The 25305-nt window shown below is 43.4% G+C and overlaps 1 protein-coding gene across 1 annotated transcript in view; it reads left to right on the top strand.

Moving 5' to 3' along the window:
• Positions 1–8599: 8599 nt before the first annotated feature.
• LOC145403199 (tubulin beta-1 chain-like) overlaps positions 8600–25305 on the top strand; it is a 43914-nt gene continuing 27208 nt past the window's right edge. Inside the window, exon 1 of the mRNA XM_080275013.1 lies at positions 8600–8716. Coding sequence (XP_080131139.1) covers positions 8660–8716 — 57 coding nt within the window. The 5' untranslated portion in view covers positions 8600–8659. The remainder of the gene's footprint in view (positions 8717–25305) is intronic.

The raw sequence follows: 25305 nt of genomic DNA, 5'->3' as shown, positions 1-25305 counted from the left end.
GAAGCAAAACCAAAGTAAAAGATATAATACAATCCATTACGGACGAGGGAATCACCTATACACAAGAGAAAGATATCTGTGAAGCACTAAATAAGAATTTCCAATCAGTTTTTACAGAAGAAAAAATTTTTGAGAGGGACTATGTGGAACATGCATGTCCACACATACTACCAGATATACAAACATCAGAAAAAGTAATACAGGAGAAGTTAAGTAAATTAGACAGAGGAAAAGCAAATGGTCCTGATGAAATTTCATGTTGGGTGCTACGAGAATGTGCAAAGGAGTTAAGTAAACCATTATTTTTAATTTTCAAGAAATCCTTAAGTCAAGGTAAACTACCTGATATTTGGAAGAAAGCAAATATTGCCCCCTTATTCAAGAAAGGGAATAGACAAAATCCACTCAGCTACCGACCAGTATCACTGACCAGTGTTGTAAGCAAGGTATTAGAAAAGCATATAAGAAAAGCTTGGGTAAATCATCTAGAACACAATATGATAACAGAAAGACAGTTTGGTTTCAGAAAAGGAAAATCATGTGTTACTAATCTGTTGAGCTACTATGACAGAGTAACAAACACAATACAGGAAAGAGAAGGATGGGTGGACAGTATCTATTTAGATTTCAAGAAAGCATTTGACACAGTACCACACCAAAGACTTTTATGGATACTGTACCATCAAGGAGGAATACGAGGCAAACTGTTTTGTTGGATGCAAGATTTTCTCATAAAAAGAGAAATGAGAACAGTACTAAGGGGAAACTACTCATCATGGAAAGAAGTGACTAGTGGAGTACCACAGGGTTCAGTGCTGTCACCAATCATGTTTTTAGTGTATATAAATGATATAAACAGTAACACTGGAAATGAAAGCTATCTAAATATGTTTGCAGATGATGCGAAAATACAAAGGAGAATTACTAACACAGACCCTTGTAAAGAGCTACAAGAAGAATTAAACAAACTTCATGAATGGAGTAATACATGGCAAATGGAATTCAATGTGGACAAGTGTCATGTAATCAAGTTTGGTAAAAGTGGAAAAAGACCTGATTGGGATTATACGTTAGGAAATAAAACCCTATACACATCAGAAAGAGAGAAGAACCTAGGTGTGATTATCAATAAAAGATTACCTCCGGCTGACCACATCAGCGAGAAGATACGGAACATGTATACACTGCTTGCAAATATGAGAATAGCATTCACAAACATAAATGAAGACATGCTAAGAAGGATAATAACATCATTCATTAGACCAACCCTGGAGTATGCATCAGTAGTCTGGAGTCCTCATCTCAAGAAACATATAGAAAAAATTGAAAAAGTTCAAAGGGCCGCTACAAGATGGATACGAAGCTTAAGGGATCTAAGCTACGAAGAAAGACTAAATAAACTGAATCTACCAACACTACAGGAGAGAAGGAAAAGAGGTGACATGATAATGCTATATAAATGCATATCAGGGAAGGAGAAAATAGACATAAATGATTACTTAACATATTGGGAAGCATCAGCAAGAGGACACTGCAAAAAACTGCATAAGAAGAGAGGTGATAAAGACGTAAGGAAATTCAGTTTCCCAAACAGAGCAATTGATTAGTGGAATGCACTACCGAATGAAATAGTGTGTGCCAAAACAATTCACAAATTTAAGGCTATGTACGATAAATATGGTTTAAGACACGGGACAGTACAAGCTTGACTCATTCCTGTAAAGATACAATTAGGTAAGAACAATTAGGTAAGAGGTAAGAACACACACACACACACACACACACACACACACACACACACACACACACACACAGATAGATAGATATATAGAGCTTTATTGACCACAGCAATACATACTACACTACAGTTTCAGTTCCAATGTATATATTAACTAACTGTAGTCCAAATAGTAACACTGAATAAACGCTAACAATCAGCTGCTAACATTAAAATACAATGCCATCTGCATTATAATATCAATATCAATACACATAATAGGCTAACTGTAGTCCAGTAAATAACACTGGATAAGTGGGCTATCAGTAATATACCGGGTATGCTCAAAATATAATGTAATATTTTACAGGTCACGTCTAAGATACATTTACTTGAAAACAACTGTTTATACGAGTGAACTGGTATGTGTACCTGATATGCTGAGTCTGTGTACTCTGCCCCATCACATGCATTTCCGTCTCGACTTCACCACACACACACACACACACACACACACACACACACACACACACACACACACACACACACACACACATCAATGGGTATAAGACCGCGTCCTCTCCTATTCCATCTGCTAGCCTCACATGTTAACCAATGCCCACCTGTTCCAAAGTGCGCAATTGACAGATGATGCTATTCATCAACTATGTGTCTCTCAGTGACGATTCTATGCACAGTTAATGTAGGGTTAATATCATTATATGTCACTCTTCTTGTAGAGGTACGGTCTAAAATTCTCAATATTACACAATGCATATCACCGTTACGATCCCGTACCTCACTGTCTGGAAACTCTCTAATTAATCTACCGGTGTCAGTGTCTATATTCATGGTTAACTTCATTGCAAATGTCTGAGGGTCATCATCATAGGTCGATCGCTCTTGCTACATTTTATGGAAAAACTTATGTTTGATAGATGATAAATCAAACCATATCTTTTAGAGATGGGCAACCAGATTCCACGTAACATAATATCGCAAGTTGACCTTCCCACACCCAGTAATTGTTTTAAACACCAGTTAAAAAGTTTGGTCATAGGTTTTAGATTTGCTCCAAGCCATGACTCCGCGCCATACATCGATGCTGCGTCAAAAACACGCTTTTTTACAACAAACAGTATATCATTCTTCTTCTTAACGAAAGAAACAAATTTTAGTATGTGTGGCATTTTCAACTTGACATGTAACTTGACAGCGGAGGACGCCGACCCATCGTGAGCGAACGGTGACCGTGGGCGACCCTAAACCGTCGACCACCAATGGGCCGACATTGTCACGGCTGCCATTTAACACGAAAAATTTAGTTTTAGACAGATTCACTATCATGCAATGATAACTTACTCAACATATTCTTAACGTGATGTGAACAGCAGCACCGTACTGTCCAGAAGGACAAGAAAGTGTAACCACTTCAGAAATCCATCATAACCACTGCCCTGTTTAATGATGCGTAATAAGCCATTAACAAAATAACAAATAAAGCACAGGATGTGGGCAAGCCTTGTTTTACCCCTAATGTAATAGCCACTAAAGTAGCTCCGATCCAACTTTCCGTCGGGCTATACAGTACATGGCAACCATAGCAGACATCACTGAACCAAACCCTAAGCGCAGCAACACATGAAATAACACCTGTTTTGGTACCCTATCACAGGCTTGCTTTAAGTCTATAAATGTTACAAAGAGAGTAGGTTTCTTTTTTTTCTACCCAAGTTGCACAAGCGTACAGAAACAACCTACTCAATACATCCCCCATGCCTCTGTGCCCCAGCCTGTTCTCTAAATGGCTTATACCAGAGCAAAAGTCGCGAACACAATACCATGTCATACAGTTTAGCTATATTGTCTGTTACATTTATCCCCCTGTAATTTTTCACATCTGCTCTGTTACCTGTCTTGAATATTGTGAACAGTTTTGTTCTTGATCAACTCTAAGGATATGTGGTAGAAAAAAAAATACAGAGTTAAAAATACTTGTAACATAATCCACTGGGCAGGTATAAATTTCATAATGCCAGGTGGTAATCCGTCAGGTCCACCGGCTTTCTCCGATTTTAACAATTTCACCTGTCCCTGAACCTCATAAAGAAAAATCGGATCATCCAATACTGGTACATATACATTTGATTTAATTCTTCTGGAGAAAGACGTGAAATATTTGGCGGATTAAAAGTTTCTTCGTAAAACTACTTAAGCTCTTCATTGGAGGGAGAACTATTTGAATCGCTGGTTTCATCACACTAGCCCTTCCAGTTGATGGCTTTCCACACATTTTAGTGATCATTATTCTCCAACATCCTCTCTCACCTACCCCTGGCACCAATCACAAACTGACTGAACATTACTTCTACTTACACACACACACACACACACACACACACACACACACACACACACACACACAAAGGCGAATAATTAAGATTCTTGCAGAGAGCTACAAGAAGAAATGTTGGAAAAGATAATAACATCATTAATCTGATCAACCCTGGAGTATGCATCAGTAGTCTGGAATCCTCATCTCAAAAAACATACATATAAGATTGAAAAAGTAAAAAGGGCCGCTAGCAGACGGGTACCAAGCTTAAGGGATCTAAGCTATGAAGAAAGACTAGAAAAACTGAATCTACCAACACTAATGGAGAGAAGGAAAAGAGGAGACATGATTATGCTACATAAATGCATCCCAGGGAAAGAGAAAATAGACAAATGATTATATAACCTATGGAGAAGCACCAGCAAGAGGACACTGCAAAAAAAAAAAAAAATACATAAAAAGAGGCGATAAAGACGTAATTCAGTTTCCCAAATATGGCAACTGATCAGTGGAATGCACTACCGAATGAAATAGTGTGTGCCAAAACAATTCATAAATTTAAGGATATGTATGATAAAAATGGTATAATACATGGGACAGTACGAGCCTGACTCATTCCTGTAAGGATACAATTAGGTAAGAACACACACACACACACACACACACACACACACACACACACACACACACACACACACACACCGCTCGCTGGTGCAGTGGTAACGTTCCCGCTTGCGAACTGGTGGACGGGAGTTCGCGCCTCGCTCAGGTTGCGAAAAGTTTCACTGACGAAGTGGGTGGTTACTGTCCCCCTTGAGCAAGGGGACGGGTGTGTGCGTGTGTGAAGGTCACAGCCTTGCCCTTAGATCGGACTATATGAGCTCTCAGCTCCCTTCCGGGAGGGTAAAAGCTGACCATCACGACCATCAAGTGATCCTGACCGACCCGGTGAATTACACACACACACACACACACACACACTACCACATCACCACACTACCAAACCACAACACCACCACATCGCCACACTACCACATCATCAAATCACAACACACCACACTACAAAACCACAACACTACCACATCACCACACTACCACACCACCACGCTGCCACATCACCACACTACTACATCACCACACTACTACATCACCACACTACCACACCACCACACTACCACATCACCACACTACCACATCACCACACTGCCACATCACCACACTACCACATCACCACACTACCACATCACCACACTACTACATCACCACACTACTACATCATCACACTACCACATCACCACACTACCACGTCACCACACTACCACACCACCACACTACCACATCATCACACTACCACACCACCACACCATCACATCAACCACACCACCACACCACCACATCACCACACTACCACATCACCACACCACCACACTACCACACCACCACACTACCACATCACCACACTACCATACCACCACACTACCACATCACCACACTACCACACCACCACACTACTACATCACCACACTACCACATCACCACACTACCACACCACCACACTACCACACCACCACACCACCACATCACCACTCCACCACACTACTTCATCACCACACTACCTCACCACCACGCTACCACACCAACACACAACCACATCACCACACTACCACATCATCAAATCACAACACACCACACTACAAAACCACAACACTACATCGCTACACTACCACACTACCACATCACCACACATCGATACACTACCACACTACCACATCACCACACATCGATACACTACCACACTACCACATCATCACACCACCACACTACCACACCACCACACTACCACACCACCACACTACCACATCACCACACTACCACATCACCACACTACCACATCACCACACTACCACATCACCACACCACCACACTACCACATCACCACACTACCACATCACCACACTACCACATCACCACACTACCACATCACCACACTACCACACCACCACACTACCACACCACCACACTACCACATCACCACACACAACACCACCACACTACCACATCATCACATCACCACACACAACACCACCACACTACCACGCCACCACACCACCACACACAACACCACCACACTATCACACCATCACACCACCACATCACCACACACAACACCACCACACTACCACATCATCACATCACCACACACAACACCACCTCACTGTCACACGAACACACCACACCACACTACCACATCACCATGCTATGACACCACCACATTACCACCACACCATACTCACACACCACCACCCTAGAACACCACCACACCACCACAGTACCAGACTACATACTACCACACCACTACACTGTCTACCACACCACACCACCACACTACCACATCACCACACTACTACCACACCACCACATCACCACACTACCACGTCACCACACTACCACATCATCACACTACCACACCACCACACTACAACGTCACCACACTACCACGTCACCACACTACCATATCAATCATCACACTACCACACTACCACACCACCACACTACTACATCACCACACTACTTCATCACCACACTACCACACCACCACACTACCACACCACCACACTACCACACCACCACACTACTACATCTCCACACTACTACATCACCACACTACTACATCACCACACTACCACACCACCACACTGCCACACCACCACACTCCCACACTACCACACCACCACATCACCACACTACCACACCACCACATCACCACACACAACACCACCACACTATCATACCACCATATCACCACACACAACACCACCACATTACCACATCATCACATCACCACACACAACACCACCACACTGTCACACGAACACACCACACCACACTACCACATCACCATGCTATGACACCACCACATTACCACCACACCATACTCACACACCACCACCCTAGAACACCACCACAGTACCAGACTACATACTACCACACCACTACACTGTCTACCACACCACACCACCACACTACCACATCACCACACTACTACCACACCACCACATCACCACACTACCACGTCACCACACTACCACATCATCACACTACCACACCACCACACTACAACGTCACCACACTACCATATCATCACACTACCACACCACCACATTACTACATCACCACACTACCATATCATCACACTACCACACCACCACACTACTACATCACCACACTACTACATCACCACACTACCACACCACCACACTACCACACCACCACACTACTACATCACCACACTACTACATCACCACACTACCACACCACCACCACACCATAGTCACACACCACCACCCCAGAACACCACCACACCACCACAGTACCAGACAACATACTATCACACCACTACACTGTCTTCCACACCACACCGCCAAACTACCACCCCACCACACCGCCACCCCACCACACTACACCACCACCACCCTACCACACTACCACACCACCACACACACATTGATTACGTGACCCAACAAAGCCTTACCTGCCTCCAAGCTCTCACTCTCAATCATTTCCTCACTCACCTCCTTTCACTCACTCCTTTCTTTACACACTGTCACTCACTCTCTTCCTAACTCACTTTCACCCTCTCTCTCACTCCCTCTCATTCATTCTCTTCCTTACTCTCACTCAGTCATTGTTACTCGTGTTCTTTTCCTGCTTCTGTTTTATCTTTTCTCCTTTTTTTTTTCTTGTTACGTTACTCTCATTCTCATTCATTCATTCACTCTCAGTTTCATTGTCACTCATTCATTCTTTTCCTTACTCCCGGTTCCTTACCATCATTTTTACTCTTCGCCCTTTAGTTCCTCATTCTTTCTTTCTTTACTTTCACTTTTACTCTCTCTCTCTCTCTCTCTCTCTCTTCCTAATTTCTGCTCTCCCTCACTTTCTTCCTCCTTCCTACTTGTTCATTTCCACTCTCTCTCCCTCCCTCCTTCACTTTCACTTGTTCTCATCCTACCCCATTCTCTCTCTCTCTCTCTCTCTCTCTCTCTCTCTCTCTCTCTCCCAAGCTCTCACCTCCATCACTCTCACTCTCTTACTCTCCGTCACTCCATCTCTTACCCAAGCTGTTTTCATTCTCTCTCTCTCTCTCTCTCTACCTCCTCCACAGCCCAACCACAGTGTAAGGAATCCCCCAACCCCCCGAGGAGTTACGAGTGTGTTTACCTCGGACTGAGCAAGCAACAAGGTAAGGAAGAAGGCATTCCGGGAAAAAGGTTACACAATGGCCGCTAGAAGGACCTTTCAAAATTTCACCTTTCTTAGTACTTTCCTGGTTTTATCAACATAACTGATTCTATATTTTTAGGTGACAAGTATTTATATAAGAGTCTGGAATAGTTATATGTACCAGAAAATAATATAAAGTGGTTAAAATCGAGTTTGAAAGTATGAAAATTTGAGGCTTAGTGACGCACGCTATCGATTTCCCGCCTCCCGGAAAGGACACTTCGGCGCGTCCGTTGTAAATTGGTCGCATTCTGGGCCGAGCCGTGAGCGAGTGTGGATCCTCCCGTGTGTGGCCTTGCTAGCGGGAACAAGTGACTGTCAAAATGCGTGAGATTGTTCATATTCAGGCCGGTCAGTGCGGTAATCAAATCGGCTCCAAGGTAAGTGCGTTATTGGTAAGGTCCAAACTCTGACTGTGAATTATTGATGCGTAAAATCGATCGCAGTGAAATGGCGGGGGACAGGACAACATGGAGGCGATTTGTTTGTGGCCACCTCTTAAAGGAAACATCGTAGCACCTATTCCATTGCTACGTTTGCATATTATACTTTAACAATCTCTTTTTAGGTGTTCTTTATCGCTCTAATATCGCCATAACTCGCATCCATAATATCTGTTGATAGCCACACGTCTTCATCCCGCAGGGGGTGGCCACTAACAACGCTTTCGTGTCACCCTGTCCTCCGCAATCACGCTAACTTCCATCCAACCCACACTTCCCTCATTCATGCACCCCTCCTACACATTAAAAAAAAAAAAAAAAAAAAAAGATGCTAAGTGAAATATGAAGATACAATGATCTTTTTTTTTTTCATGATCTCATATGGCACTTAGACGATGCGTTGTGTGTGTGTGTGTGTGTGTGTGTGTGTGTTATGCATCCGAATCTGAACACAGGGAAGACAGTCCAGTTCCCGTGGCTCAGCGGTCCTGCCACGCGCAACAGATGGCCTCGAATACCTTACACATGCCACCGTTTGAGCACTAACACCTACCCGTCCCTACTGATACACGCTAGGACTAACTCGCTCACAGCTGGTGTTACGGTATCAGCACGGGTGTTATTAAGGCAAGTAGCTGGAATTTGCTGAAAATTACTGAGGACCATTTGACAACTTCCATCCCACGACGTATTATTATTATTATTATTATAATTATTATTGATGTTGTTGTTGCCGTTATTATTATTATTATCATTATTATTATTATTATTATTATTATTATCCATCCATCCATCCATCAGCCAATCCTACATTGCCCCATGAGGAGCGCAGGAGCCCGGGGCTAGGCAAGTTGGTCCTGACATTTAAGATGAGAGTGACCAGCCTCACTCATCCCTGAGTGGCATTATGTGAGCAATAAACCCTAACCATCCCTTGGATATAAACCTTCACCGGCTCAATCCGATCGGAGCGCCGTAATTACCCACTAAACCACCAGGCGCCATAATTTGGTTATATGGTTACCACCCACCGTAGTAAATGGTTTCCTGGTGTACAGGAAACCATTTGGTTTGTCACTCAGTGTAGAGTCACCCATAGGCAGGAGGAGGAAAGAATGAAGGAGACAAAGACAAAATAGGGAGTGTAAAGTCACCCGTGGGCAGATGGACGAGGAAAGATTGAAGGAAAGAAAGACAGAAGAGGAGGGAAGTAATGGAGGGAGGAGAGGAAAGGGCAGACACCCGAGAGCAGCACTACATCCAGTGAGTGGATGGTGAGCGCCCCCACCTACCACAAAATTATTATTATTATTATTATTATTGTTGATGTTGTTGTTGCTGTTATTATTATTATTATTATTATTATTATTATTATTATTACTATTATTATTACTATTACCACTATTATTTTATCACTGCTTTACTTTTCGGACTGGAGGAGTTACACTTCGCCTTCATTAACCCCTCCACCAGCAAGGCCTTTCCTCAGTTGAAGAAAATCGCCAGGAAGTAGTAAATCGTCTGAGTCGCTTAGTTAACGAAATTCAAATCTTCAAATTCTTTCGTGCCCCAGCCTAGGATCGATCTTGCGTGTGTGTGTGTGTGTGTGTGTGTGTGTGTGTGTGTGTGTGTGTGTGTGTGTGTGTGTGTGTGTGTGAGAGAGAGAGAGAGAGAGAGAGAGAGAGAGAAGCAGGCAGACACCATCTCTCAATAATGCAACGTAACTCGTATTTATCGACTTCCTCCCCCCCTCCCATCCTGGGCAGCTCCTCCCTTCCTCGTGAAACTAGAGAGAGAGAGAGAGAGAGAGAGAGCATTTCTCTTAACGTAATGAAATAAGCTGGGAGGTACATTGACAGTGGAGGCAGAAAAGAACATCTGCAAGCAATACAATGTGTTTATATAAAGGCAATGCTGCAAAGAGACTATTTACCAAAACTGGCATAACCAGGCTGGTGCCTATATACCGCTCCACTAGACACTGGACTGATTCCTATCTATGTGTTGTGTGGACGGCCTTGACTCTTGGTGCGGAGGTGAGTGTGGCAGTGGGAGTAGGAAATGAATGAATAATACATTGATGCCGTTGACTGAGCTGTTCCACCACCTACGGACGAGATATCGCCCGGCGGACTGGAAGAGCGCTGTACTCGTATATGGGCCACCCTCTATGATATACACCGCTCGTTGTGCGAGAAAAACGAAATGAATATTAGCGCATATTACTGTGTCCAAGACATCAGTTTGGCTCACCTAAAGGTGCAGAGGATACAGACAAATAAGAATGACTCTCTGCCAGCATTCCTGCTGATGGCCTGTTGCCTGAGTATGGCTACAGATATGTTCAGAGTATTGTAACACCACAAGAACCCGAGTATGATTGTGAAATATAATCTGCACATTATAATCCGGCACATACCCGTTTTTGCTGGTCCCTGACACGTCGAACCTGCCAGTAGCTGAGCCCTGCATGTTGTGCGGAACTGACAGCAGTGACGGCCTGATCTTTGTTTGGTTCGATGAATCAAGGTTAGATGATGGAACCTTTAGACCCTGGCATGAATTCTCGTGTGACATCGTTAATCAAATTATTTAACAAACTAATAATAACATAATGAATGTAGAAGTAAAACAGTTGTTTCTATTAATCTCTCTGAAATTCTGTAGTATTACAAAACCAGTATTCAGAGTCTTCTTTGAACAGGCCATCACTTGCAAACAAACATCACGAAACACATTTTCTAATGTAAGATAAATGAGACTTTGCTGTGGTAGCCAGTCTGCGTTTATCCAGTACAGCTGAGATGGAAAGTGTCCAATATCTTACTGTACTCTTAGTACTCTGAAGCTGATGGTGGTAGGTGATGGCGACCATCACTCACTTGATGCAGTGATGCCTGTTTCTTCCTTCAACTTTATTTTTCTATTTCTAGGTCATACCTATTCTCTTCTTATATCTCCCATCCTTCCTGTGACCTATTATTACTTTATCCACTTCATGTGGCTCTACATTGAGTGACAGCCTAATGGTTTCCTATAACCCAGGAAGCCATTTGAAACGCTGGGTGGAAACCATATACCCAGATAACGGGGGTAATACGGAACCAACTATGGTGCCCCTGCCAACTGGAGGGAGAAAAGCAAGTGCGGAGTCCATCCAGAACCAAACCTTTACACTTTTTCCTGCGTCTCGTCACAGCGAGGCGCTCTCATTCGCAAGGGAACATTAGTTCACTGCACAGGACGGCCATGCACGAGCAACTGCTCGCCTGTGGTCGATGGGTCTGTTCGGCTAGACAAACTGGGGTCGATCAACAACAACTATAACATGGCCTAAAACTGCTATCTCCATCCTGAATGCTGAGTTGTAACAATAAATTAACACTATAATTTGGTGTCAATTACAAAGAACTATAGAAACGATGTAGAGTTGTAGCACTGTCTTGTTCTGTCACTGCTGGGCGAAACAGGCCGCAATAGGACGAAAAATTAGTCTAAGTTAAGGAGAAAGGGGAATAGCACATACAGTATATGCACTGCACACCAACCACACACACCACCAGTTGAGTTATTCTAATGGCTCAGACGATAACAGAACAGAGGCGGTTATCACACTTCTGTTTAGGGTAAGGTTGTGTGGGGAGCTGAGAAGAGTGTGGAGTGCGTGATGGCAGACAGACAGTGATTATATTCCACTGCAGCGGCCAATGAAGGTTTTATGACACTGCAGCACACACACACACACACACACACACACACACACACACACACACACACACACACACACACACACACACACACACACACACACACACACACACACACAATTAACCCCAAAGTAACTTTTAAACTCTCTCTCTCTCTCTCTCTCTCTCTCTCTCTCTCCGTCGTGTTAAATTAGGACGTAATAACTAAAGTGAGCTGCTTAAGTCTAGGTTGTGTAGTAAGCCTTGATTACAGTGCTTCTCCTCCCCCGTCCCTCTTTCTCTCTCTCTCTATATATATACCGGTACATATATAGACAGATAGATAGACAGACAGATAGATAGAAAGACATATATACGGACAGATAGATATAGAAGATTGACGGATACATATAGATAGATAGATATAGACAGATATAAATAATTATCTCTACCTACTGGTATCTATCTATCAATCCACCTCATCAATCAATTCTTATTTGTCTTGTCTTTAGTCTGCATTTCACTAACGATTCTCTTTCTCTCTCTCTCTCTCTCTCTCTCTCTCTCTCTCTCTCTCACGGGAGCGCTATATCACTAAGCTGTCTGTGATTATAATGCTGGTAGTCTGGTTCCGCTCTTAGCTTGCACTCCTTACTACGCGCTCTCTCTCTCTCTCTCTCTCTCTCTCTCTCTCTCGTGAATGCATACATTTTTCATGGAAGTTTTCCATGTTTGCCAGAGTTATTCTTTCTTCACCTGGTCGTTACACTCCAAGTTACATGGTCTCCTGGAAGTTCCCCCAGCCTTGCGGTCCCATTTAAGAACTTCAACTCCTGTTTTCTTTTAGCAGTCCCTTCCATGTTCATGTCTGCATGGCACTTATATACTTGCTGTTCGCGTGTTCAGATCACCTAACTCCACCCATGTTCATGCTTCACTCACTTTCATACATGTTGTTCACAAGTTCAAACTAGAAAGCACTCACAGCGAATACCTCCGCCAATCCCACAGAAGGATCCGCATCAGGATCCACCCCAAAATTTAATCAATTCTTTCTTGGCCCATGGCTCACCCTTCCACAATTTTTCATTGAAATTTATTGAGAAATTTTGGCGATATCGTGTGGACAAACAAACAAACAGACAGACAAACATAGGTGAATACATAACCTCCTCCAAATTCGTTGGCGGAGTTTTTCACCTCATTCAACCCATGCTGATCACTTCACTAACGCTCTCATTGTTCAAGGATCCCTTAAACCTGCACAAGTTGTTCCGTCGCTCAGTGTAACAGTTCATATACGCACTACTTCATTCTCACTTCTTGAAGCTGATTTCTTCCTCCTTTACTGCTAATGTTGCACCACCACACATCATCACACTCAGCACACACAAAACATAAAATTCCTCTTCGTTGTCAGCAAAGGCAACAGCTCTTTGATCTTCTTCCAACCATTTCCGATTTACCACTGAGCCAAACTGTGGCGTGTGCACCCCTGCAATATCCTACCCCGAGACATCAAATCTCATCCTGACACTTAAGAGCCTCAAACCCAGCATCAGTCTCCACCGGCCTTGGCTGAACCACGCGAACTCCCTCTCATGTGGCACTCATAATTACTAACATCTTGCAATCTACCTTTCACATCGCTGCATTCCTTAAGTATTCATCCATCACAAACACCGCACAAAGCAGGTACTACCAAAGCCCCATCTGGAGACAGCACACGGCCACTCTCCACTCCACAACAGTGAGCCTCTGCCCACCTCACTCACGAAACCTTAGTCTTCCCTACTTTCACTCTCAAACCCCTACACTGCATACCCTCCCTCCACATCCTTAATTTCTCCACTGCTCCGATAAACAGGAAACAAGGAAAAAGAAACAGATGTAGGAGAATTACTATCAGAGTGCCCATTCACCTATCACTCAAACTTTCAAACTTCTGGGTTCGACTAGAAAAGTTAAAATAATAAAAATAAAAAAATAAGTGCAATGTTGTATATACACACTGATATTTCACACTTCCTCCACCTACTTCCTTCTTCAGTTCTTTAGGTGTGTGTGTGTGTGTGTGTGTGTGTGTGTGTGTGTGTGTGTGTGTGTGTGTGTGTGTGTGTGTGTGTGTGTGTGTGTGTGTGTGTGCGCGCGCCAGTCTCCGTACCTCGCCTTTTCACACATTCACTAACCATATTCAGATATTCATTCCTCCTTCATGCTGTCTTTCCACGTCCCCTCTCATTCTTTAAATCACTCACAACCCTACCCTTTTCACAACCCTACCCTTTTCATAACCCTACCCTTTTCACAAGTCCTTTTCATAACCCTACCCTTTTCACAACACTACCTTTTTCACAACCCTACCCTTTTCACAACCCTTCCCTTTTTACAACCCTACCTTTTTTACAATCCTACCCTTTTCACAACACTACCCTTTTCACAACCCTACCCTTTTCACAACCTTACCCTTTTCACTACCCTACCCTTTTTACAACTACGCTTTTTACAATCCTACCCTTTTCATAACCCTACCCTTTTCACAACACTGCCCTTTTCACAACCCTACCCTTTTCACAACCCTACCCTTTTCACAACCCTACCCTTCTCTCTGTGGGACTATAATACAACGCACATTCCACCCTTCATGTCCACAGACTTCCTTATGCCACGTCTCTTACGAAAGTCTACGCAACACACACGCCCTCCTCAACGCTTTGTAGGTCAGGAGCGCTCTCTCTCTCTCTCTCTCTCCCTTGAAATATATCGAGGGAATTCCAGAGAGAGAGAGAGAGAGATCAGGAAGAATTTGGTCAGGAATAATTTCGCATTTTCAGTGATCTGCTATGTCACATACACTTCACTGTCCTTTCTTAAATTATTCAGGCAAATTATATGGGCACTGAATAAGCACTTTTGTCAATACAGGGGAGAATATGAGGATGCAGGGGTTAGATTGCAGCCCTCATTAACACCTTCAGTTCCAGAGGCCTTTACTGAGATGAAGAAATGTGTGTGTGTGTGTGTGTGTGTGTGTGTGTGTATGTTTAACAAGGACTAAGAAGGCACCGTATTGCAGAAGTTAAGGTGTGGTGTGCAAAATGAATGGCCAGGGAAGAAGTGCTACGAAGCAGTTCATTTATCTATCTATCTATAGCCCGACGCCCTAATCCCGCAAAGGGTGGCCGCAGACAAAACGCCTCCAAGTCGCTCTGTCACCCACCATTTGACTACCCTCCCCCCAGCTCACTCCCCCCTCCCTCATATACCTCTCAACTCCATCCCTTCACCTCATCCTCGGTCTTCTCCTCCCTCTCCCTCCCTCCACCTTATCTACATACACCCTTTTAGTCAGTCTTTCATTCTCCATTCTCTCCACATGTCCAAACCACCTCACTATTTCTCCTAATCTCAACCACATCCACATCCACTCCACAATGTTCCTTCACTTCTTCATTCGTCAACCTGTCCCTCCATGTCACTCCACACGCTCCTCTCAAGTAACTCATTTCCACTGCTCTCACTCTTGACTTGTTCCCCTCTTGCAAGGTCCATGTCTCGCTTCCATACGTCAGGGTTGGGATCACAATACTATCATGCAGTGACTTCTTAACTTCCATACTCATCTCCCTATTTCTCATCACTGCTTTCAGTGAACAAACAACCTTCCTTCCCTGCTGTACCCTTTCACGCACTTCATCCCCCAAAGTTCCATCCTTACTCATCACACTACCCAAGTACTTGAATGCACTCACATTCTCCATATCATCACCATCTAACCTCACTGTGCATTCTGTGACTTCATTCCTCTCAAGCACCATAACTTTACTCTTGTTTACATTAACTATCATATTCCTCTTCCTACACAGGCCCAACTTCATCACCAAACCTTCCAACTCCCATTCATCTTCACTCAAAAATACTGTATCATCAGCAAACAGCAACACCGGAATCATCCAAATCACACCCTCATTCATTAGAGCCACCCCCACATCCACTGCCCTACCTTGCACCTCCTTTACAACCCCATCAATGTATATATTAAACAGCCATGGAGACATCACACAACCCTGTTTCAGTCTCACACTGATCAGAGAATTCACTCAGCTCACCATCCACTCGCACCGTAGCCCTAGCTCCTTCGTACATGCTCTTCACAGCACTCAACAATTTCCCATCCACTTCATATATTCTTAATACCTTCCACATACCTTGTCTATCTACTCTGTCATAGGCTTTCTCCAAGTCCATGAAGGCAGCATACTTTCTTTCCCTTCTCTTGATACTTCTCCACTAAACATCTTAGAACAAATATCTGATCTACACACCCTTTTCCCTTCCTAAATCCCCCTTGTTCTTCTCCAACTAGCTCCTCTGTTATATGCCTAACCCTATCAATCAGTATTCTACCATATATTTTACCAGTCACACTAAGAAGGCAAATACCCCTATGGTTACCACATACTTCTCTCTCTTCTTTTCCTTTCATCCCAACAAATATATGGCTTTGTATCGTTGTTAAATGTATCACAGTTTGTGGCACCCTTTTCTAAGTGAATTATTCTGCCTCTTGCACCTCGTCAGTAACACACAAGAAATTAATTCTGTAATATAAAAAACAAATAGCCGAGGAAGAGATGTTACTAAGTCTCTTAAGCTACGCGCCCTATAGCACCTTTGGTTTACCCTTTTCAGTTCAGGTGATGGCCAGATGAAGTTTTACTAGAAGGCAGATTTGACTAGCAACCAAGGAGACTCATTCCTAGCTCATAAATAAGGCTCGCTAAACTTCAGGCAAGCACGACCCAGTATTTGAGTTGTGGGAGTGGCCTAGTTCCGTCAGATTAAAACGCCCCCTGTGTGGTGGTATCGTTTGTGTGGTGCGTGAGGTGGGTGGATCTATATCGTAACAAGGACGCGTAGGCACATCTGACAGGCCTTCAGAATATGATTTACGACCTAACAGATCCCACGACGCTCTTTGCCCTTCTTCCTCTCTCTCTCTCTCTCTCTCTCTCTCTCTCTCCCTAACCTTTCCTTCCCTCCCTGCCCCTCAAATATCAGCCTCAATAATGCACAATAAGAGAAAGGTGGAATACGAGGAGGGAGAGAGAGAGGAAGAAGAGTAGGAAAAGAAAGTGGTACAAGAAAGGGAAGAGGAGAAGCGATTTTATGAAAATTAACGACAAGTTTCATGATGATGATGACCATTATCATCATCATCATCTTTCCTTGTCCTTCTGCTCTTCTCCGAGTTATTATCGCCCACCTTTACAAAGCGGAGTGATGATGTTTTTGCCTGTGTGTGTGTGTGTGTGTGTGTGTGTGTGTGTGTGTGTGTGTGTGTGTGTGTGTGTGTTTTCCCATTATATTTCATGGACGGCTTGAACTATCAACATGAAACCTTCAGAGTATCAAGACATGGCCAAAATTTTGGCTGAGTTCGAAAATGGGCACTCGGGGTCAAGGTCAATGTCACCAAAATGGCTGCCAAAAGTCAATTAGTTTTTATCGGCCGCCATTACCACCATTATATCTCATGAACGGCTTGAGTTATCAACATGAAACCTTCAGGGTATCAAGATATGGCCAAAATCTTGGACTTGGCCAACAGCATATTCTGGCGCGCGATTAGCATTCGGCTCCCGAATGCTTTTCTTTCATCAACCGAAAAGTTAGTGTTGCTTCTACCGGGCCGTTAGCGCCAGGACTTGAATCCCGGTGCCACTCGCCTCAGGTGACCATCAATCTTCTTTGGGTACCACCTAAGGCAGGTCACTGTGGTAAGCTGGACCGGGATAGTGCCTATAGAATCCGCAACAACATCAAAGGTCCAGGATATGTAAACATCAACACTACGCGTCTCACAGCGTCCACCCATACACTTACAATCCTCCTCCTTTTGCTCCTGCTCCTCTTCCGCCGCCACTGTCTCCTCCTCCGCCTCTTCGTCATCTTCATCTCGTGACAATAGGTTATAAAGGCAGGGCTGTGTTATGGCGTGACCTGTATGTATTACGTGTGTGTGTGTGTGTGTGTGTGTGTGTGTGTGTGTGTGTGTGTGTGTGTGTGTGTGTGTGTGTGTGTGTGTGTGTGTGTGTGTGTGTGTGTGTGTGTGTGTGTGTGTGTGTGTGTGTGTTCTAATAATATGACTGTGCGAATGCGTATGTCTGGGTGTATATGTTTTATATGCCAGAGAGAGAGAGAGAGAGAGAGAGAGAGAGAGAGGTGTAAGAAGCAATTATGTGAATGAATTATTACCAAAGGTACTCGTAGATCTCACGAAACATGTCTGTCTGTGTGCTAATGTGTGTGTGTGTGTGTGTGTGTGTGTGTGTGTGTGTGTGTGTGTGTGTGTGTGTGTGTGTGTTACGGTCCTTACGAGGTGGTCCGGCCTTGACAAGGGATACAGGGGGGGGTGGAGTTACATAAATCCTCAAGACTGACAGACATTACGGCTCCTCTGAGGTGGGGTCGAGAGAGAGAGAGAGAGAGAGAGAGAGAGAGAGAGAGAGAGAGAGACTACCAGCATTATAATCACAGCTTAGAGATATAGCGGTCCCGTGAGAGACAGACAGACACACAGACTGATACGCTGTCCATATACAAAAAAAAAAAATCAATCTGTTTACTTATTTTGCGGGAATAATAATATGAATAATGTATAAGGATAATATGAGGATATGGTGCCGAATAATGACAGTCACCGATGCTCTCTCTCCCTGTGTGTGTGTGTGTGTGTGTGGAAGTGGGAGGATGGGTATAGTTTATGTAAGTTTGGGGAACTGTCAGATTCGGCTCCGTAGTGCTGGGGAATGTGTAAGAGGAAGAAGAGGACGAGAAAGGGAGTGATTATGGCGAAGTACGAATGTAGGTAAACTGTGCTAATAAAAGAACAAAGAAGCGCTAAATGTTACTAGGTATCAAAGCCGCCTGTCCTGAAAGTAGGCTATGTGGCAAATATTTATCTACAGATTCGTAAAGACTGCTGTATCCGACCACTGAGGTGCTGGGAAGAAGAAGGAGGAGGAGGAGGAAGAGGAGAATTTTTTTTTTTTTTTTTTTTTTTTACATAGGAAAGCAAACAGCAACAGACCTTATGGTCCTTTCGAGGCTGCCTGTTACAGAGAAAACTATGACTACAAGATCTAACTCTACATGCTGAAGGATAAGGATAGTAATGCAAGAAGGCTCCCCCCACCACCAAACCCTCCAGGAAAAAGTGAGAAAAACCACCATGCAGCATGGAAAAACTGACATGGAAATTTCATAGGAAATACTGGAAAGGAAAAGTCACATTCTATGTACTTTGTCTATAAGCTACCCGACTGAGTAACCTGAAAGAAAAAGTAATCAAATAAACTAATAGTTACGGCATGACATTATAAACCGGTACATTGAGTTAATGCGAAGTCTGTGGACATAACGTGGAAACTATACACTGCACAGTGTGGATGTTTAGGGGTGGTGCGGCAGCCTTTCCTGGCACTTTTTAGGAAGGCAGCAGTCAATCAGGCCCTAGCTCCGTTCACTCCACTGAGACAAGGAACTCTCCCATGTGGGACAAGTACACAAGTTTCATCCTGAAGCAGTGACCCCTGGTACATTAAAAAAAATCCCGATGGGGATCACTTGACTAACAGGGACCCTCAGTGATCCACAGCCCATTACAGGTCGAAAGTAAGAGTAGTGACCGTTTACTCCGGGCTATCTGTGCAGATCCTAATCTGTGCTTATATTACTTTCTTTGCACTGGGGAGATTGAAAAATATATAAGACGGGTGTCTTAAACAAAGGGGACTGCACAGTGCACAGTGTGGATGTACAATGCACAGAGTGGATGTTTAAGGGTGGTGCAGCAGCCTTGCCTGGCGCTTTTTAGGGAGGCAGCAGTCAATTAGGCCCTAGCTCCGTTCACTCCACTGAGACAAGGAACTCTCCCATGTGGGACAAGTACACAAGTTTCATCCTGAAGCAGTGTGTGTGAGGAGGAGGAGGAGGAGGAGAGGCCTAAAACCTCATTAAATCCGGAATCCACCCCACCGTCGCGCCCAACCCACACCTAATCATCCACCACACAAAATTTCTCTATTGTATTATTTCTCGGGTTCGAACCCACGTGAATCAGAACAACGTGCTTCCTGGCCCGTTTATTCCTGCAGTCCACTGATGTACTGTAATTTATAGCAACCTCCGCCAACGAAGTTGGGCGGAGGTTATGTGATCATCCGTGTCCGTCAGTCTGTCTGTCCACAAAATTTCAAAAACCTACAATCGAATTTCGATGAAATTTTCTGGAAGGATAGTTCCCTGGCCAAGAAAAGCTTGATTAGATTTTGAGGAGGACTGGCGGATGTATGCGCTGAGTGCTTTCTGCGCTGAGTGCTTTCTGGTTTATTCATGTGGCCACAAAATGATATTTACCGCACCTACGTTGGGGGAAGGGGAGGCCAAACCCAGTGTGTCCCTAACTGTCATTCACTCACTCACTGTGTCACTATACCGTCTTGTAGGATGGAACCCAGGCCTTATGGGATGTGCTGGGGTGTGGGGGTTATTGATGGTGTGTCTGGTGTGCGTCTGGGGTATCTGGGATGTGCCTGAGGTGCGTGTGGTGTGCACCAAGTCGATCGAGTATCTGTGTCGTTTCGGAATAGCCAACAGCATGACACAGAGGGGGCAGCGACCAGCACTAGGCAGTTACTTGTACTGGGACGGCCTACAGGCCAGAGGTGTGTCAATGAAGTATTTAACCAGCAAATTTCTTTCTCCATTCAATACTGCAAGGGTGGGTGTGGCTCTCAGAGTATTTTTTGTTTTGTTATTCCATTTAAGGATGAGTCCCTTGTCATGAAAGGATTAATTATGTCTATATCTAACCCCTTGTCTGAAAAAGCCTATCTTATGCTGAATAAAAATGTCTGGGGATAGCAAGAATAAAATAAGCAATACTTATAATTATATAATGTGCATATTTGAGTATTTATATTAGGCTTAAAATATTGTTATATAATACGTGTGCTAAAGCTGTACCTATGAAATCGTTAAGCTGTTTCCTGCCCCAGCCTGTGAGACAACTGGCATATTTTTTGGACGTCAGCTAATTTCTCTACGTCAGATAATTTCTCTATTCACCTGTCCACCATCTGGCAATCGACGGAACGGTTTGTATCCCACCAACATTACTCCAATGATTTTAGCCCATTCAGTCCAAAGATGCATTTCATATTTCATTCTTCTTTCCTTCACACGATTTTATTCAAGCTGGGAATTATATCACGAACTGAAGGTGTTTATGGAGATTATTCGAAAAATCTCAATAAGATGCATAAAAACATCATGAGATAGTGATAATAATATGAAGAAATAAAGACTGCCAGCATTCCCTAGGCAATGAAGAATGATCTCTACAAAACAATCTCTATCCACAGCACTCAAATAGGTGATCGTCCATACTGTTTATAAAAGAAAAAAAATAATAATAAACTCTGCGGACTCGTGTTGCCCAATTTCACTTTAAAAAAAAAAAATTGTAAGGTATGACCTCGGGGACTATTAACACCTTAAAAGCCTAAACAAAATAAAAGAAATGAGAGAGAGATTTGTGACTATCTGCCCAACGAATGGCTTTACCAAGTATGAAGTGAACTGCCCAAGAAATGAAGGAATGGTATAATGCATGGAAGGAAAGAAAGAATACAGAAACTGAGTGAACAATAATAATAATAATAATAATAATAATAATAATAGCTCAATGTATCTATTATTTTAAACCCCATCAGGAGTTAAAGCGAGGTCACACGAGCTTTTATCAAGGCTGAATATCGTTGATGCTATACTGCCACGTTGATTTACTGGGAATTAGCAACCAGACAGTCACAGGAACGTTAGCCGAGTTTTGGCTGAGTCGGTCTATCTGCTTAATCCAGTGTTGTGACCAAGTCCTACTCAAAAGAACAACAATGAAAAGACATGCACACTGCTGTCTGCGCCATGTTCTTACTCGTACAGAAAATGAAACAAAAGGAGAAAGAAAGGCAGTGCTTTCATAGTAGCGACTGGCACAGCGTGAATAGATTGCAGTACTAGACTAAGACTAGGCAAGGTACTGTGTGACCAGCTTTGAACATGGGTATAGATCGCCTAGCAACCACAAGACGGCTTCCCCGTTGCCACAACAATGTCACACACCCACGCTGCCTCACCATGGCACGCTCTCAGGATAGACTGGTTGATTGACAGATACACAGGTATACGGTAGTTTATATATATAGATATATATATATATATATATATATATATATATATATATATATATATATATATATATATATATATATATATATATATATACTCCTTCCTTTACTTCCTCCTGTTTTCCTAAGCCTTGCCTCTACAGTATTCCTCCATTCCTTCCCTCCCCCTCCCGCCCCTCTCTCTCTCTCTCTCTCTAACTACCGCCTCCCGAAATATACATGATAGCTAACTGTGGCAGAGTCCTGGCTGAACCATTTCCGGGTAGGAGGTGAGTTGCGGCGAGGTGCGTGTTAAACTCATCACGCTTCCAAGGTATCTTGTATAACGCCCTAGAAAACACACCGAACTTCAAGAATTAAGGTGAAATAAATGGCTGTGTGACTGTCTATCTGGCTGACTGGTAGATCTCTCTCTCTCTCTCTCTCTCTCTCTCTCTTTCCCTACGGCAGGGTGACGCCAGATAGCAGGCGATAGCAACCTCATTCACTCACATTCAGTATCTCCCCTTTAATGTATAATGGCCTACACCAAAACCAAATTAAAACAATCATAACCACATCCATCCCGTGGTTCAACACTTATTGCCTGTTATAAATCAGTTTCAGTAAATCATCTTCCAATAACTCCCTCCACTTTAATTTGCTCTGTTCCACACACGCTTCTCACTCTCGTGGATCTCAAATTCAAATTTACACCATTTTTCCACCAGTTTCTTTGGCCGCACTCTCTCTTTTCTCTCGCTCACTCTATCTCCGAACTATATAGTATATCTTATTATAACTTTCTCGGTATCCATTCTTTCAACAAACTGGAAGTCTGTCCATTGTCAATTGTTTTCCTTGCCAGAGAACCTGAACAAAGGAATAAAATCAAGATCCATTCATTTCGGGTTGTCTGAACACAGCGCGTTCAACAAACTGTAGGTCTTGGACAAAGGAACTTCAGACTGAGAAAAAGTTTCAAGGCTGACCAGTTGCATACTTGAAGAACTGGAAGTATCGGTTAACTATTAAGCTGCACTCCACAAGGTGATGAATAGGTTCTTGTGCACAGTCAACAACTGCGCAGGGTAAACGAAAGCAGAGTCGGTTCAACGCTTCCAATCACTGTGAAGCCAATTTTGTGGGTGAAATACTGTGATCTTTCCATGATACAGTTAGAGGAACGCCAATGATACTGAGAGATGATTAACGAGTACAAGTAAGCTGTGTATTACTGAAAATTATGAGATATTCTTGTAGAAGATTTGGGCGGGCAGAGAGATGGAGGAATTGAGTTTTTTATGCATTAAAAATAAAAACGTTTCATTTACCCCAACAAAAAATAGTATCGATGTCGAAAACCTGGCGTGCACTAGCCTCATGCCACGATTGTTGAAGTAACCGCCGTGATGAGCGCTGTGACGCGGGTGGATAAGTGAAGGACGGAGTCATCAAAGTATAAGTGGACCGAGACATATGTGCATCTCAGAAAGAGGAGCAGGAGGAAGAGAGTGGGTGACATGAAAGAGCCCTGAGGAACACCACTACTGACAGCTTCTGAAGAACAGCTATAGAGTGACCAAGAAGTATTAGATAAAGACACTGACGGAAGGACAGAAACTTTATGACTGCTGTTTGGAGAGTAATGGCTTGTGTCAGATTTGGTCAAAACCTTTTGAGACGTCAAACGCAACGGCACAGGTTTAACTAAAGCCCCGAAAGGAAAATGACCAAAAATCTTAAAGGAATGTGAAAAGACTGCCAGCAGAGTGGGCTATCCCTGACGGAACCCATACTGGCGGTCGGAAAGGTTATGAGAAGTACGGAGCATCAAAAACCTTCATATGGAGGATTAACTAAAAAATATGAAAAACAAGAAATTAATGCAATTTCACGATACAGTAGTCATAGCGTTGAAAGCAGTCATCTTTTTCTGGGACTAGCAGAATAAGAACATGTCTCCAGCGAGCGGGAAAGGTGCAAACGGAAAGAGACTGTCTTAGTGAGGTGTCGACATGGAAGCACAATACTGAAGGAGTACTTATAAAAAAAAAAAAAAAAAAAATTCTTAACCAATTTACACGGCAAGCAAATTTCCATAACAATTAACTACTGTATTAGCACAGTTCGATTTCCTTTTCATAATTTTTTTCAGCTTAATTCTGACTCAGGTTTGACTATGAAGTGTTTGGTAGATGCAGGAATGAAGGTAACCATGTATATAAACAATCTTATAGTAGACACTAACTAAGCTTATGACAGTTTATAAATACGGCCCCTGGTCTGCCCTATCCATCAGAATCAAACTTTGTTTAAAACTGCCATCTCTCCAGCTTGAATAAGTGGTAACAATAGACCATGATGCTGGTCACGAAGAAGAGCTATGATAAGGATATAGCGCCGTAGTACTGTCTTATTCCGCCACTGAGGCACGTGAAATACGGTGCAACAGGACGAAAATCTGGGTCAAATTAAGGAGAAACAACACTAAACCCCCAGCCCTGCCCCACCATCCATCCCAACGTAGACCACAACCGGAAAAGTACGAGCTCGATTCCAGGTCCGATCAGACTCTTGGACAAAGTTTGCTTCCTCTGTGCCACGG

This window comes from Coenobita brevimanus, chromosome 60 (assembly GCF_032717465.1).
Source record: "Coenobita brevimanus isolate Jiangsu-jjx chromosome 60, ASM3271746v2, whole genome shotgun sequence".
Lineage (NCBI taxonomy): Eukaryota > Metazoa > Arthropoda > Malacostraca > Decapoda > Coenobitidae > Coenobita > Coenobita brevimanus.
The sequence above is the reverse complement of the archived record's forward strand: the minus strand, read 5'-3'. Positions and strand labels throughout refer to the sequence as shown.